Genomic DNA, 12,940 nt, shown 5'->3' on the forward strand with positions numbered 1-12,940 from the left:
TTAGGAATTTTCATGAACATGACAACAAACATCTTTCTTTCAATGACTGGCTTTGAGCAATTTTTCTTGTACACTTGAGTTGCCAGGTGAGACCAAAATGTGTTTGAAATAAATTTTATATATTATATTGTTCTGTAACAGAATGTGTGAACCATCTAATTTTGGAAATCAATTACCTCTTGTTCCTGAGCAGGTTTCCCGCCTTTTTCTTTCCCTTTAGTTTTATTTCCCTTGCCTTTAGCATCTGCTGCCAGGGATGCTAAAATAACAAAATTAGACATTGATAAAAATGGCTTTCAGCAGATATTGATAGCACAACAATTGCCCGAACAAAATAATAACACTCATTAAAAAGGCGGAATTAGTTATAGATAACTATTTCAAACATATTAAAAATCATACTATATCTTTAAGGTAAAGTTAATACTAACAACATTAATTTCATTCTAAAATTAGAAACAAATTCAACTCAAAATCTTAATGAATCTATTACAGTAAATTACATGGATATTTATAACAAGCTATCTGATACTATTGGGAGTGTTTACAATACTTGATGCATTATAAATATATAAGGAAAATATATTTAACTTTTCTGTATATCTTAAAGGTCCATTACTAAGGGAAAGTGAGTTGGCAATTTTTTTCATAGCCAGTGCATAGACTTCTGCAAGACACTAAATAATGAAAATTGGCAGGTCAAAATTTACAGAAGGTCTTTGGAACTCAAAGAAATGTATGTGTATTATGTTGAAATTTCAATGAATCGACAGAATGACCCCCCAGGTCTTTTTAACTTTCTTCATACTTCATAGAAAAATAATTGTACATATACTGCGATTTATTTCGAATTTCTACATACCAACTTTCATTTTCCAATAAAATGAAATAGTTTCTGTGATTTTTAAAAGAAATTAAAATGTTCACTTTCCTTAGTATTGGACCTTTAACATCTCTTGGTACAAGAATTATGTAATACAGAAATATATTTGGAAAATGCTATAGTAAAGGCTAAATACTGAGACCTTTTGTTAATTAACTGAAGCCTCAGCTGAAATATATTCTTATTTTAACAGAGTTTACTTTTAAAACCTCCTATATTTTATTGTTTAAGCAGAATATTAATAATGGCTTCTGTTAAAAGAACTTAAAGCATTTCATATAGATCTAATCATTAATTTTTTAATAAACAGAAATATTTTAAAAAACTTTACGACACAGATACATGTATTTAATAGGTTATAATCTGTCACCTTTCGATTTAATTCTAACAACTGAAAGAGAGGAACTTCTTATAAACATTCGACATTTATGTAGATCTATAGCACAGTAATAGTAACATAATGTACCGTTGCTGGCAATAATTGTTCCAAAGTAATTTCTTATTTTTTGAGGCTATTGTCACTTATTTCAAAAGTCTAAAAACTAAACAATGACAGCTTTAATGCTCTCTCAGTTGATTTCCATTTAACCTACTTTACCACTAATTTGCAATTACTTTAATGAACATGAATTTCAACAATGAATAACATGCAGACAAATTTTCAGTCAAATATTGCTCAAAATTTAACAAATCGTATTTACCTGTAGCTTGTAGAAGAAAGACCTAGGATTCTGTTTAAAATTACAAGTCTGAAAACCTAAGGCCTAAAAAAAATTCTTTGTTTTTGGTAAAAAAAATTCTTTGTTTTCGGTAACATGCCAAAAAAAATTAGGGTAGGTAGGTCATTTTTTTTTTTTTGAGTTTTTTTTTTGAGACTTTTCGGAAATTATTTTTGTGTCAAAAAATTAATACATATAAGGGGGTTATGCCTTTCGAGCATCAGTAAGTTGATTTCTAACATCCATAAAAAGTGCATTTTTGCAACTTTTTGTTAAAAAGTTGAAAAAAATGTTCTCCAAGTCCATAAAAGCATTAAGGGTTGGGCCAAAAATTTAGGGAAGGTCTGGATACCAGAAACGAACAATTTTTTTACGCCTAATTTGTACAGCCTATATTAATGTCCTTTTTTTTTAACAAAAACTATAATTATGGGGAAAAATTCTGCAGTCAAAAGCCTGAAATTGGAACCTGAGCCCTGAAAAATTTTGAGCCTGGGTAATATATTTCTATAGTTTTGGTCTCTTAACCGTCATCATGCTAAACACGATTGATTCTGCCTTTGTGTGCAGTCTGATCAAGATCTGCACTGTTCGCCATTCAGTCAGTATCTTTTTGGTAAACACCCCTTTTGACAGTTAATGGTACTGTCCAAATTGAAACATGGTCAAGTTCATTAAAGAAATTTATGTTTATTTCAGCCAACAACTGTACATTAATTTATAAGCAAGATAAGGTCTGCAGAGAACAAAGAACATCAAAGGGAGGTAAATTCTGATTTACAATATGATGAAAATAAGAAAATGTTAACCCCAGTATTACATCTACATTTGGCCCAAAAAAGCCACAGAATCTACCTTATTTAACAAAGGAGTTACACATGGAAAATAAAGCTTTATTTTTTATCAGATCAGACCTGAGATGAGAGAATCACACATGTTTTAGCACCAAAATTGAAAAAAAAGTTCCTACCAGAAAGTTACATATCAAGCTAAGGAACAAGCTTGCAATAAAGGAGATTATGAATAACAGAAAAATGACAAATTCTTTTTTTCCCCCATAAAAATGAAAATAAATGGGGATAATCTAAAATAATCCCTTTTTTAAATAAACTTTCTGTTAAGTACAATTTAAAAAAAAAATTAAATAGCTTTGCAGTAGAGATTCAGGTTTGAAAATTTTAGAACACAAACTGATAAACAAGAGGACCATGATGGTCCTGAATCGCTCACCTCTTCCCACATGACCAAGTTTTGAGTATGACGTCGTTTTTTCTATTATCTAACATAGTGACCTAGTTTTTGAGCTCATGTGACCCAGTTTTGAACTTGACCTAGATATTATCAAGATAAAAATTCTGACCAATTTTCATGAAGATCCATTGAAAAATATGGTCCCTAGAGAGGTCACAAGGTTTTTCTATTATTTGACCTATTGACCTAGTTTTCGAAGGTACATGACCCTGTTTTGAACTTTACCTAGATATCATCAAGGTGAACATTCTCACTAATTTTCATGAAGATCTCATGAAAAATATGGCCTCTAGAGAGGTCACGAAGTTTTTCTATTTTTTTACCTACTGGCCTAGTTTTTGACCGCACGTGACCCAGTTTCGAAACCGACCTAGATATCATCAAGGTGAACATTCAGATCAATTTTCATGAAGATCCATTTAAAAATATGGCCTCTAGAGAGGTCAAAAGATTTTAATAATTTTAGACCTACTGACCTAGTTTTTGATCGCAGTTGACCCAGTTTCAATCTTGATCTAGATATAATCAAGATGAACATTCAGACCAACTTTCATACAGATCCCATGAAAAGTATGGCCTCTAGAGAGGTCACAAGGTTTTTTTTATTATTTGACCTACTGACCTAGTTTTTTAAGGCACGTAACCCAGTTTCAAACTTGACCTAGATATCATCAAGGTGAACATTCTGACCAATTTTCATGAAGATCCATTCAAGGGTATGGCCTCTAGAGAGGTCACAAGGTTTTTCTATTTCATGACCTACTGACCAAGTTTTTGATCGCAGTTGACCCAGATTCAAACTTGACCTATATATCATCAAGATAAAACATTCAGACCAACTTTCATACAGTTCCCACGAAAAATATGGCCTCTAGAGAGGTCACAACGTTTTTTCATTATTTGACCTACTGACCTACTTTTTAGCGGCGCGTGATCCACTTTCGAACTTGACCTAGATATCATCAAGATGAAGATTCTGACCAATTTTTATAGAGATCCATTCACAAGTATTGCCTCTAGAGAGGTCACAAGGTTTTTCTATTTCTAGACTACTGACCTAGTTTTTGACCGCACATGTTTCGAACTTGACCTAGATATCATCAAGATGAACATTCAGACCAACTTCCATACAAATCCCATGAAAAATATGGCCTTTAGAGAGGTCACAAGGTTTTTCTATTATTTGACCTACTGACCTAGTTTTTGATGGCATGTGACCCACTTTCAAACTTGACCCAGATATCATCAAGATGAACACTCAGACCAACTTTCATACAGATCCCACGAGAATTATGGCCTCTAGAGAGGTCACAAGGTTTTTTTATTATTTGACCTACTGACCTAGTTTTTGAAGGCACATGACCCACTTTTGAACTTGGCCTAGATATCATCAAGGTGAACATTCTGACCTAATTTTCATGAAGATCTCATGAAATATATGGCCTCTAGAGAGGTCACAAGGTTTTTCTATTTTTAGACCTACTGACCTAGTTTTTGACCGCACAAGACCCAGTTTCAAACTTGACCTAGATATCATCAAGATGAACATTCAGACCAACTTTCATACAGACCTCATGAAAAATATGGCCTTTAGAGAGGTCACAAGGTTTTTCTATTATTTGACCTACTGACCTAGTTTTTGATGGCACGTGACCCAGTTTCGAGCTCGACCTAGATATCATCAAGGTGAACGTTCTAATCAATTTTCATGAAGATCTTATGAAATATATGGCCTCTAGAGAGGTCAAAAGGATTTTCTATTTTTAGACCTACTGACCTAGTTTTTGAAGGCACGTGACCCAGTTTCGAACTTGACCTAGATATCATCAAGGTGAACATTCTGACCAATTTTCATGAAGATCTTGTGAAATATATGGCCTCTAGAGAGGTCACAAGGTTTTTCTATTTTTAGACCTACTGACCTAGTTTTTGAAGGCACGTGAACCAGTTTCGAACTTGACCTAGATATAATCAAGATGAACATTCTGACCAACTTTCATAAAGATCCCACAAAAAATGTGACCACTAGAGTGGTCACAAGCAAAAGTTTACGGACGCACGGACGACGGACGCTGCGTGATCACAAAAGCTCACCTTGTCACTATGTGACAGGTGAGGTAAAAATTTAAAGAAGTATTTGAATTATCAAATTAAAATGTTAAGGAAATGGAGCACAGTTCTTCTTTAAACTTTTTGTAATTTGACTTTTTACAAATATATATTCTGACAATTTCAAAAGATTTTCTTGGTGTTAGAATATATACTTTCATGTGTACATGTGTGAAAAGCCAATGCTTTCAAAATGGTAAATGTTAACAAATTTAAGCCAAAATATAAACACAAAGAAATGTAAAACAATATAATTTGGAAATTAAACACATAATATAAAACAGAAGAATAGAAACATGTACATGTGGATGTACATTTAGTTAAACTTGTCATTTGTCTTCCTCATTTTGGGTTTAAGAGGGAATATAGAAAAAGTAGGAAACAAAATGCTCATGAGATATTCATACCCCTTCTACTAGTATTGCCATTTTGCATATCTGCTTGCAGAGGTAAAAATAGCAATTTACAATACAGTTTCAGTGTCTGAGAAACACTTACTATTTAATATCACAAAATATTTTAAAAATTTCTAAAAAGTGATGTAAGAGTTATGACATAAAATTAAAGCTCACCACTTTCAATGGATGACTTTTTGCAAGTTTGAATGGTATAAAACATTCTGCTTTATACAAACATAAATATGGATCATTCTTTCAAAATGTATACATTCTTTGTACTAGAAACTTGTCCCAGTTTGTTGTATCTAAAGGTATACTATGAGTGTAAACTACCAGAAAGCAATATTGTGCACAGTTCCACTGGTATATGTGTGCAAATCTATCTAGATTCAAGCAATATTGATCACTTTGATTAGAAGCAAGCAAAGCTATGGAACTTGTAAGCTTAATTTCTAATGTCCAATTCCTCTTTTCAAAAGTAATTCAGGCAGGGACGACAAACAGTAAACGCATCAGTGTGCCAGGATAACTTTTTTCAGCTATTAACTAGAACTTACACATTTATTACAAATAATCAGTGATACAAGGCATATTACTCTAGACAATAACCAGTCAAATCATCATAAAAAAAAAGAAGTCTTGCTCATAAATCATCTTTTTGCCGCCAATAAACCTAGTGTAAAATGACGCTAGACTGTGACCAGTCATAATGACAAGAGGGCCAAGATGGCCCTAGGTCGCTCACCTGAAAAACACACCATAAGACACCATAACAGTGTAAACATGTTTGACCTAGTGATTTCATGGAAAAAAATATTCTGACCAATTATCATTAAAATTGGAGCAAAAGTCTTGAGTATAAATACGTATTTTCTTTGATTTGACCTAGTGACCTAGTTTTTGACCCCAGATGACCCATATTCAAACTTGACCTAGATTCCATCAAGGCTATCATTCTGACCAAATTTCATGAAGATTAACTGAAAAATACAGCCTCTATCGCATACACAAGGTTTTTCTTTGATTTGACCTAGTGACCTACTTTTTGACCCAGATGACCCATATTCGAATTAGACCTAGATTTCATCAAGGCAATCATTCTGACCAAAATTCATGAAGATTAACTGAAAAATACAGCCTCTATCGCATACACAAGGTTTTTCTTTGATTTGACCTAGTGACCTAGTTTTTGACCCAGATGACCCGTTTTCGAACTCGGTCTAGATTTCATCAAGGTAATCATTCTGACCAAAATTCATGAAGATTAATTGAAAAATACAGCCTCTATCGCATACACAAGGTTTTTCTTTGATTTGACCTAGTGACCTAGTTTTTGACCCCAGATGACCCATTTTCGAACTCGCCTAGATTTCATCAAGGTAATCATTCTGACCAAAATTCATGAAGATTAATTGAAAAATACAGCCTTTATCGCATACACAAAGTTTTTCTTTGATTTGACCTAGTGACCTAGTTTTTGACCCCAGATGACCCATTTTCGAAGTCGGCCTAGATTTCATCACGATAATCATTCTGACCAAATTTCATGAAGATCAGCTGAAAAATACAGCCTCTATCGCATACACAAGCTAATTGTTGACAGATGACAGCGACGCCTGGACATCGAGTGGTCAGAAAACTCACCTGAGCATGTCAGTGACTAAAGAACTTGCTCATAATCATCCTTATGACCAAAACATAAAATGTAAAAAAATGACACAGACTGTGACCATCAAATCATCATAATTATGAAAGAATCTTCCTCATGACATCTTATGACCTCCATAACACTATCTCAAACTGCACTAGACTGTGATCAGTCAAAATCATCTAACGAAAGAAGTCTGCTCTGAATCACCTTATGCTCCATAACACAGGTCAAATGTACACACTGTGACCAGTCAAACATCACTATATGAAAAGAAATCTTGCCCATGAATCATCCTTATGACCTCCATAACACTAGTCTCAAAACTGACACTAGACTGTGATCAGTCAAATCATCATAATCGAAAGAAGTCTTGCTCATGAATCATCCTTATGGCCTCCATAACACTAGTGTCAAATGATACTACACTGTGACCAGTCAAATCATCATAATGAAAAGAAATCTTGCCCATGAATCATCCTTATGACCTCCATAACACTAGTGTCAAAACTGATACTACACTGTGACCAGTCAAATCATCATAATCGAAAGAAGTCTTGCTCATGAATCATCCTTATGGCCTCCATAACACTAGTGTCAAATGATACTACACTGTGACCAGTCAAATCATCATAATGAAAAGAAACCTTGCCCATGAATCATCCTTATGACCTCCATAACACTAGTGTCAAATGATACTACACTGTGACCAGTCAACTCATTATAATGAAAAGAAACTTTGCTCATGAATCATCCTTATGACTTCCATAACACTGGTGTCAAATGACATTTCAAATCAGCCACAACCTCTATAATACTGTAACAGTATTGTTGTCAATACAGAACTTAGCATGGGCATGATTGTGAAGCACACTACTGTTGGTTGTCTGTTTACGATTCAAATAAGAACTGGTATTTCCTTTTTTCAAGTCTAATGCATTAATATATTTAATAATACATTTATTTCTTTTATTCAAAACTCTGAAGCATATCAAGAACTATCAAAGCATTTATAGATTATCTGTACATAGTCAAGATTACAATGAAACTAAAAAGCATGAAAGCAATATAATCATATTTCTATATAAGTAACACTACCTATGGGTGTCATATATCTCAATTAAATAAAAGTGCTTTCTAATTAAAAAAGAATGAAATAAAAATTGGATAACTTTCTATAAAACAAAATGGGATATTTTGTCTTTATCACTTCAAAGAAGTTTCATACTTTGTGACATTTTTCAGAAACAAAAGCCGATGCATTTGAGAGCACACAGGCCATGTTTTTATAGGTGTATTAAAAAAGTCTGATGTTAAATTTTCAAACCGGCATAAAGTATTTTATGACAATACTGTCTTTCTGCAGGAGTTCTTTGATCTTAAATAACACAATTCTGTATCTATGGAACTTCTTTTTACTTCAATCATCAAATAAAAACATAAATTTTATCTGAAATTTACCCAAGAGGTTATAAAAACTTACCTCCAGAACTGCGACCTCCAACATTTGCTCCGACACCTACATTGTGGAAGGGAGATAATAGCACACAAGTGAATACAAAAAACACAGCACACAGTGAAAACAAAAATGTCTCCACAATTTTTTTTTGGCAAGTTACTAAGAGCAACAAATGGTGTTTTACATCACTGTTAATACTTCATAAATACATGTTTTAACTGTTAAAGAAACAGGCAAAAAAATGTTGGGTTATTTTCAAAAATACATATTCAACATGCAATAAAGATATAAAATAAAAGCAATTAATTATTCAATTATCATAAAGGTAATTTTATCTCAATTTCTTTTATTATTTATTTTGAGCTAAGGCTTAACAAGTAGTATTAGCTGTTCTTTAAAATCAAATGGAATGTGGCCACTTTTCTGCCACTAGCGTTTTTAAGTAAAAAAGTTTTAGGAAACAAGCATGCATGTGCAATTTATTAACGCAATTAATTACGTATGGTTAGCATAATTAAAAGTTACAGTAATATGAAATGTGCACTTTGATAACAAGAAAATTATAGGTGTCTCCAATGCAGGTCTAGCTAAAATCGTCCCTAACAAATATGTATTTAACGCTCGTAAATAAACATGAGATTGTATCAACAAATTAACTGTGTGATGTTAAAAGGGATATCACCAATAAACAACAATACTTGACATTATAATTTTCCAAACATCTGCTGGGAACTTAGTTGTGCTTTAAGTCTAGAATATATGTAAATTAATTTTTTCAAACTATATCCTGTGTGATTTAGTCCTAGAAAACTGTGTAACTAAAAAAAAAAATAAACCAAAATCCAAATACCGGTAAATTCCATTTCATCAACAAAATTTCTCCAACCAGTTTCTGGAATGCTGAATGAAATGAAATTAAAAATTGCATAAAATATTAGACTTTCAGAGCATATTCAAACATCACCAATAACTTTGCGGCTCAAGCAGCCACTGATACATTAATATATTTTCAATTTACAATTTAGTTGTACACAGTTTGCTAGGTTTTCTATCGCACTGGAATTTCTCTGTGGATTATTAAAATCCTACCTGCAATGGCCATTACACCTATCCACGCTAAAAACAGTGAAAATATTATCGATATCAAACGTGACTTTATACATGCCCCCCTGCCGCTTTATGATTTTACTTGTGACAGGTAACAAACCCCTGTTTAGTCAAAACAACTTCTACACAAGACAATAACAGCTTTGCGTTACTAACAACTTTTATGGAAAATTCGTAATAACAAATGATTTTTTTATTTCACTTACTGTAAAGTCATTTAATTTCATGGGCATGAAATTTCGTAGTTTTGATCAAAACGTCAATTTCGTTGGGATATGAATTCGTGGATTCCAACTTTAGAACATAAAATTGATGGGAATTTTACTTTTTCGTTGGGATTAAATTTCGTGGATTGACTCAACCACGAAATCCACGAAAATTAGTCCCCCACGAATATTAATGATTTCACAGTATTAACTTTCAACAAAATGTGACAGTGTTTTGGCATGAAGCAGACAGGTATGAATATACAAAATTTTCAAAAATTATATAACAGTTTAAAACAAAAATCCATAACATCTGTGACTGTCTTGTCAAAGTCGATAATATTAAAAGGGGGTAGGGTTGCGACGACTTCGGATGTACTGAGGATACTAACTCATATGGGGATCGCTTGTCTTTGGAGCAAAATTTCCTGAAATCAATTAGCTAATTATAACAATACGGTAAAATTCTTAATCACAAAGCTACACATCTGAAACAAAATGAAGGAGTAGGGATGAGCAAGCTGAAGTAATTATACAATTGATTACAGATTGCAAGATTGATTAAATGTCTATACCTTTAGCCTGCTGGCAGCAAGTAATTCTGCCTTTGCAACCAGTGCAGACCAAGATCAGCCTGCACATCCATGCAAGCTGATCATGGTCTTCACTGTTCGCTATTAGTCAGTAAATCTTCAGTTAACGCCCCTTGGAATAATAAACGGTACTGACCAAGCTGAATGAAAGACCAGTCTGTCCATTTTAGAAATTTTGCAGGGTAAAGGTTAACTCATTGTAAAAATCGGAAAAAGAAGAATTTTTAATCCCAATGATCATTCATTTTCTCATTTGAAGTTGTAATGAACAAATTCCTAACCGTATGAAATAGCTTGTTTGTTTTGTTGGGTCTAATGTTGCACTGACAAAATATAGGTCATATGGCAACTTTCCAGCTTTGATGGTGGAGGAAGACCCCAGATACCCCTTATTTCATCATGGGCAGGCACCTGGGTAGAACCATCGACCTTCCATAAGCTAGCTGGATGGCTTCCTCACATGAAGAATTCAATGCTCTGAGTGAGGCTTGAACCCACATCGGTGAGGGGCAAGTAATTTGAAGTCAGCGACCTTAACCACCCGACTTATGGAGCCCCCCACACCTATAGTCATTCTGGCCAAATCCTGAAATTTTATGCCTGTATAAATAAGTAATTCTGCACTAGTACTGTGAAGAAATGAAACACTCAATAGTTCACCAATACCCTTGGGGCATAAAATATCAGATCAAAAACCTTCGAAATCCACACCATTACCATAGGTGTATAACATACAGTACCTATAAAAATATCTTAATCAAAAAGCAAAGGCAACCAAACTGTAATATATTGGAATAGTTTTGGTAGGGATCCCAATCCGGTATACCTGTAATACCTGCTAGCATTATTCCTCTGACTAATGAGAGCATCAAAGCAAATAACTATGGCTTGATGTTTAGACCTTTGTAATTGTGATACTGCTGATCCAATTGTCAACATGAACCAAATCAAGTTATAAAACTAGAGATCTAAAGCATTACAATGCCCTTGAAATGTTAGTTTCTTAGATTTTACGATGGACTTGGTCTATGAGGATCCAATCAGTAATTCAAGCCATAAATCAAATTGCCTGCTTTGCTAAATTCAACTGAAAACTTTGCCATACAACATCAATAAAGTTTCCACATTAAGGAAAATAAGCAAATGGAAAAAAGCATTGAATATCTCCTCATTTTTGATGAAAAATGCCGAAATACAAGGTTAATCTTATAATTGTCCAATATTACAAAGTTATGATGGGCCAATCTTATAAAGGTAAGTTTGGCCCAATATAATAAAGGTTAATGTGGCTCATCTTACAAAGGTAAGCATGGCCCAGTGTAACAAAGGTGAGCTTGGCCCAATTTTACAAAGGTAATCTTGGCCCAATGTTACAAAGGTAAGCATGGCCCAATGTTACAAAGGTAAGCTTGGCCCAATGTTATGAAGGTAAGCTTTGCCCAATCGTGGCCCAACCTTACAAAGGTAAGCCTAGCATTTCAAGAGACGATTTTTATCAGATGGAAGCGTGACCAGGAAGAAGAATGTCAGTGCATTAAAAGTCAACTGCTGTGTGTACACTGTACGAAGACAACATTATCTTTAGAGAAGACAATACATTGACTAGATTTCATAGAACATTTTAGGTGGAAGAAAGTTAAAAAAGACCCACTAGAAACTATAATAAACCCAGGACTATATAATATATATATATATATATATACATCTGTTAAACAAAATGTATTTTCAAAGAATAGTTGTTTTTTCCACAAAAAACATGTCTCCCATCATGTACCACACAGAAACTATAAACTGCCGCAAATTAAGGGCCATCATTAAACTCCAGGGAAAATCACTGAGCCATAACATTCTAACTACAATTCGGCTTAACAGGGGTAACTCCTGTGAAGTCTGGTGGAATTCCAACCTGTGGTATCAGAGAAGTAGCGCAGAGCAAAGAATTTGACAAATCAAGGATCATGACTCTGCTGAAAATAATTAAATCCGAACATGACGATAATATGCATAACTACACTCCACACTAATCACTTGCTGAAATTCAGCCAAACTGTATACAGCACTGTAAAATAATACAAACCAAGGGCCATAACTCTGCCGAAAATTACTGAATCAGAACATGCTGATGATATGTATAGGCTTGGTACTGATAATTCCCGTAAAGATTGGTGAAGATCCAGGGAAGCTGCAAAAATATCATAAAATATGACAAATAAAGGGCCATAACTCCCCTGTAAATCAATAATTTAAACTAGATCATGCTGATAATATGTATTATAAGTCTTGGCACTGACTACTTCAGTAAGGTTTGGTGTGGATAGGAGAAGTGGATAAAATTTGATGAATCAAGTGCCATAACTCTGCTGAAAAACACTGAACCAAAACATGCCTATGATATGCACAACTAAGCTTGGCAATGATTACTTCTGTAAAGTTTGATGTAATTCCTCCTTGTGGTATCGGAGAAGTTGCCCAGACAAGGTAAATTACAACAAATAATGGGCCATAACTCCACTGAGAGTCACTAAACAAGAACATGTATACAATATGCACAGTGAGACTTGGCAATG

The 12,940-nt window shown here is 33.8% G+C and overlaps 1 protein-coding gene across 22 annotated transcripts in view; it reads right to left on the reverse strand.

Moving 5' to 3' along the window:
* LOC123527191 (leucine-rich repeat-containing protein 71-like) overlaps positions 1–12,940 on the reverse strand; it is a 57,618-nt gene that overhangs the window by 4,618 nt on the left and 40,060 nt on the right. For 8 of the 22 annotated variants that reach the window (XM_053523200.1, XM_053523191.1, XM_053523196.1 and 5 more), the window contains 3 exons: positions 8,492–8,527; positions 5,370–5,402; positions 177–259 (listed from right to left, as the gene is read on the reverse strand). In XM_053523200.1, the coding sequence (XP_053379175.1) occupies positions 177–259; positions 5,370–5,402; positions 8,492–8,527 (152 nt within the window). The remainder of the gene's footprint in view (positions 1–176; positions 260–5,369; positions 5,403–8,491; positions 8,528–12,940) is intronic. The other 14 variants (XM_053523192.1, XM_053523197.1, XM_053523195.1 and 11 more) reach the window with 3 other exon arrangements.

Source organism: Mercenaria mercenaria, chromosome 14 (genome assembly GCF_021730395.1).
Source record: "Mercenaria mercenaria strain notata chromosome 14, MADL_Memer_1, whole genome shotgun sequence".
Lineage (NCBI taxonomy): Eukaryota > Metazoa > Mollusca > Bivalvia > Venerida > Veneridae > Mercenaria > Mercenaria mercenaria.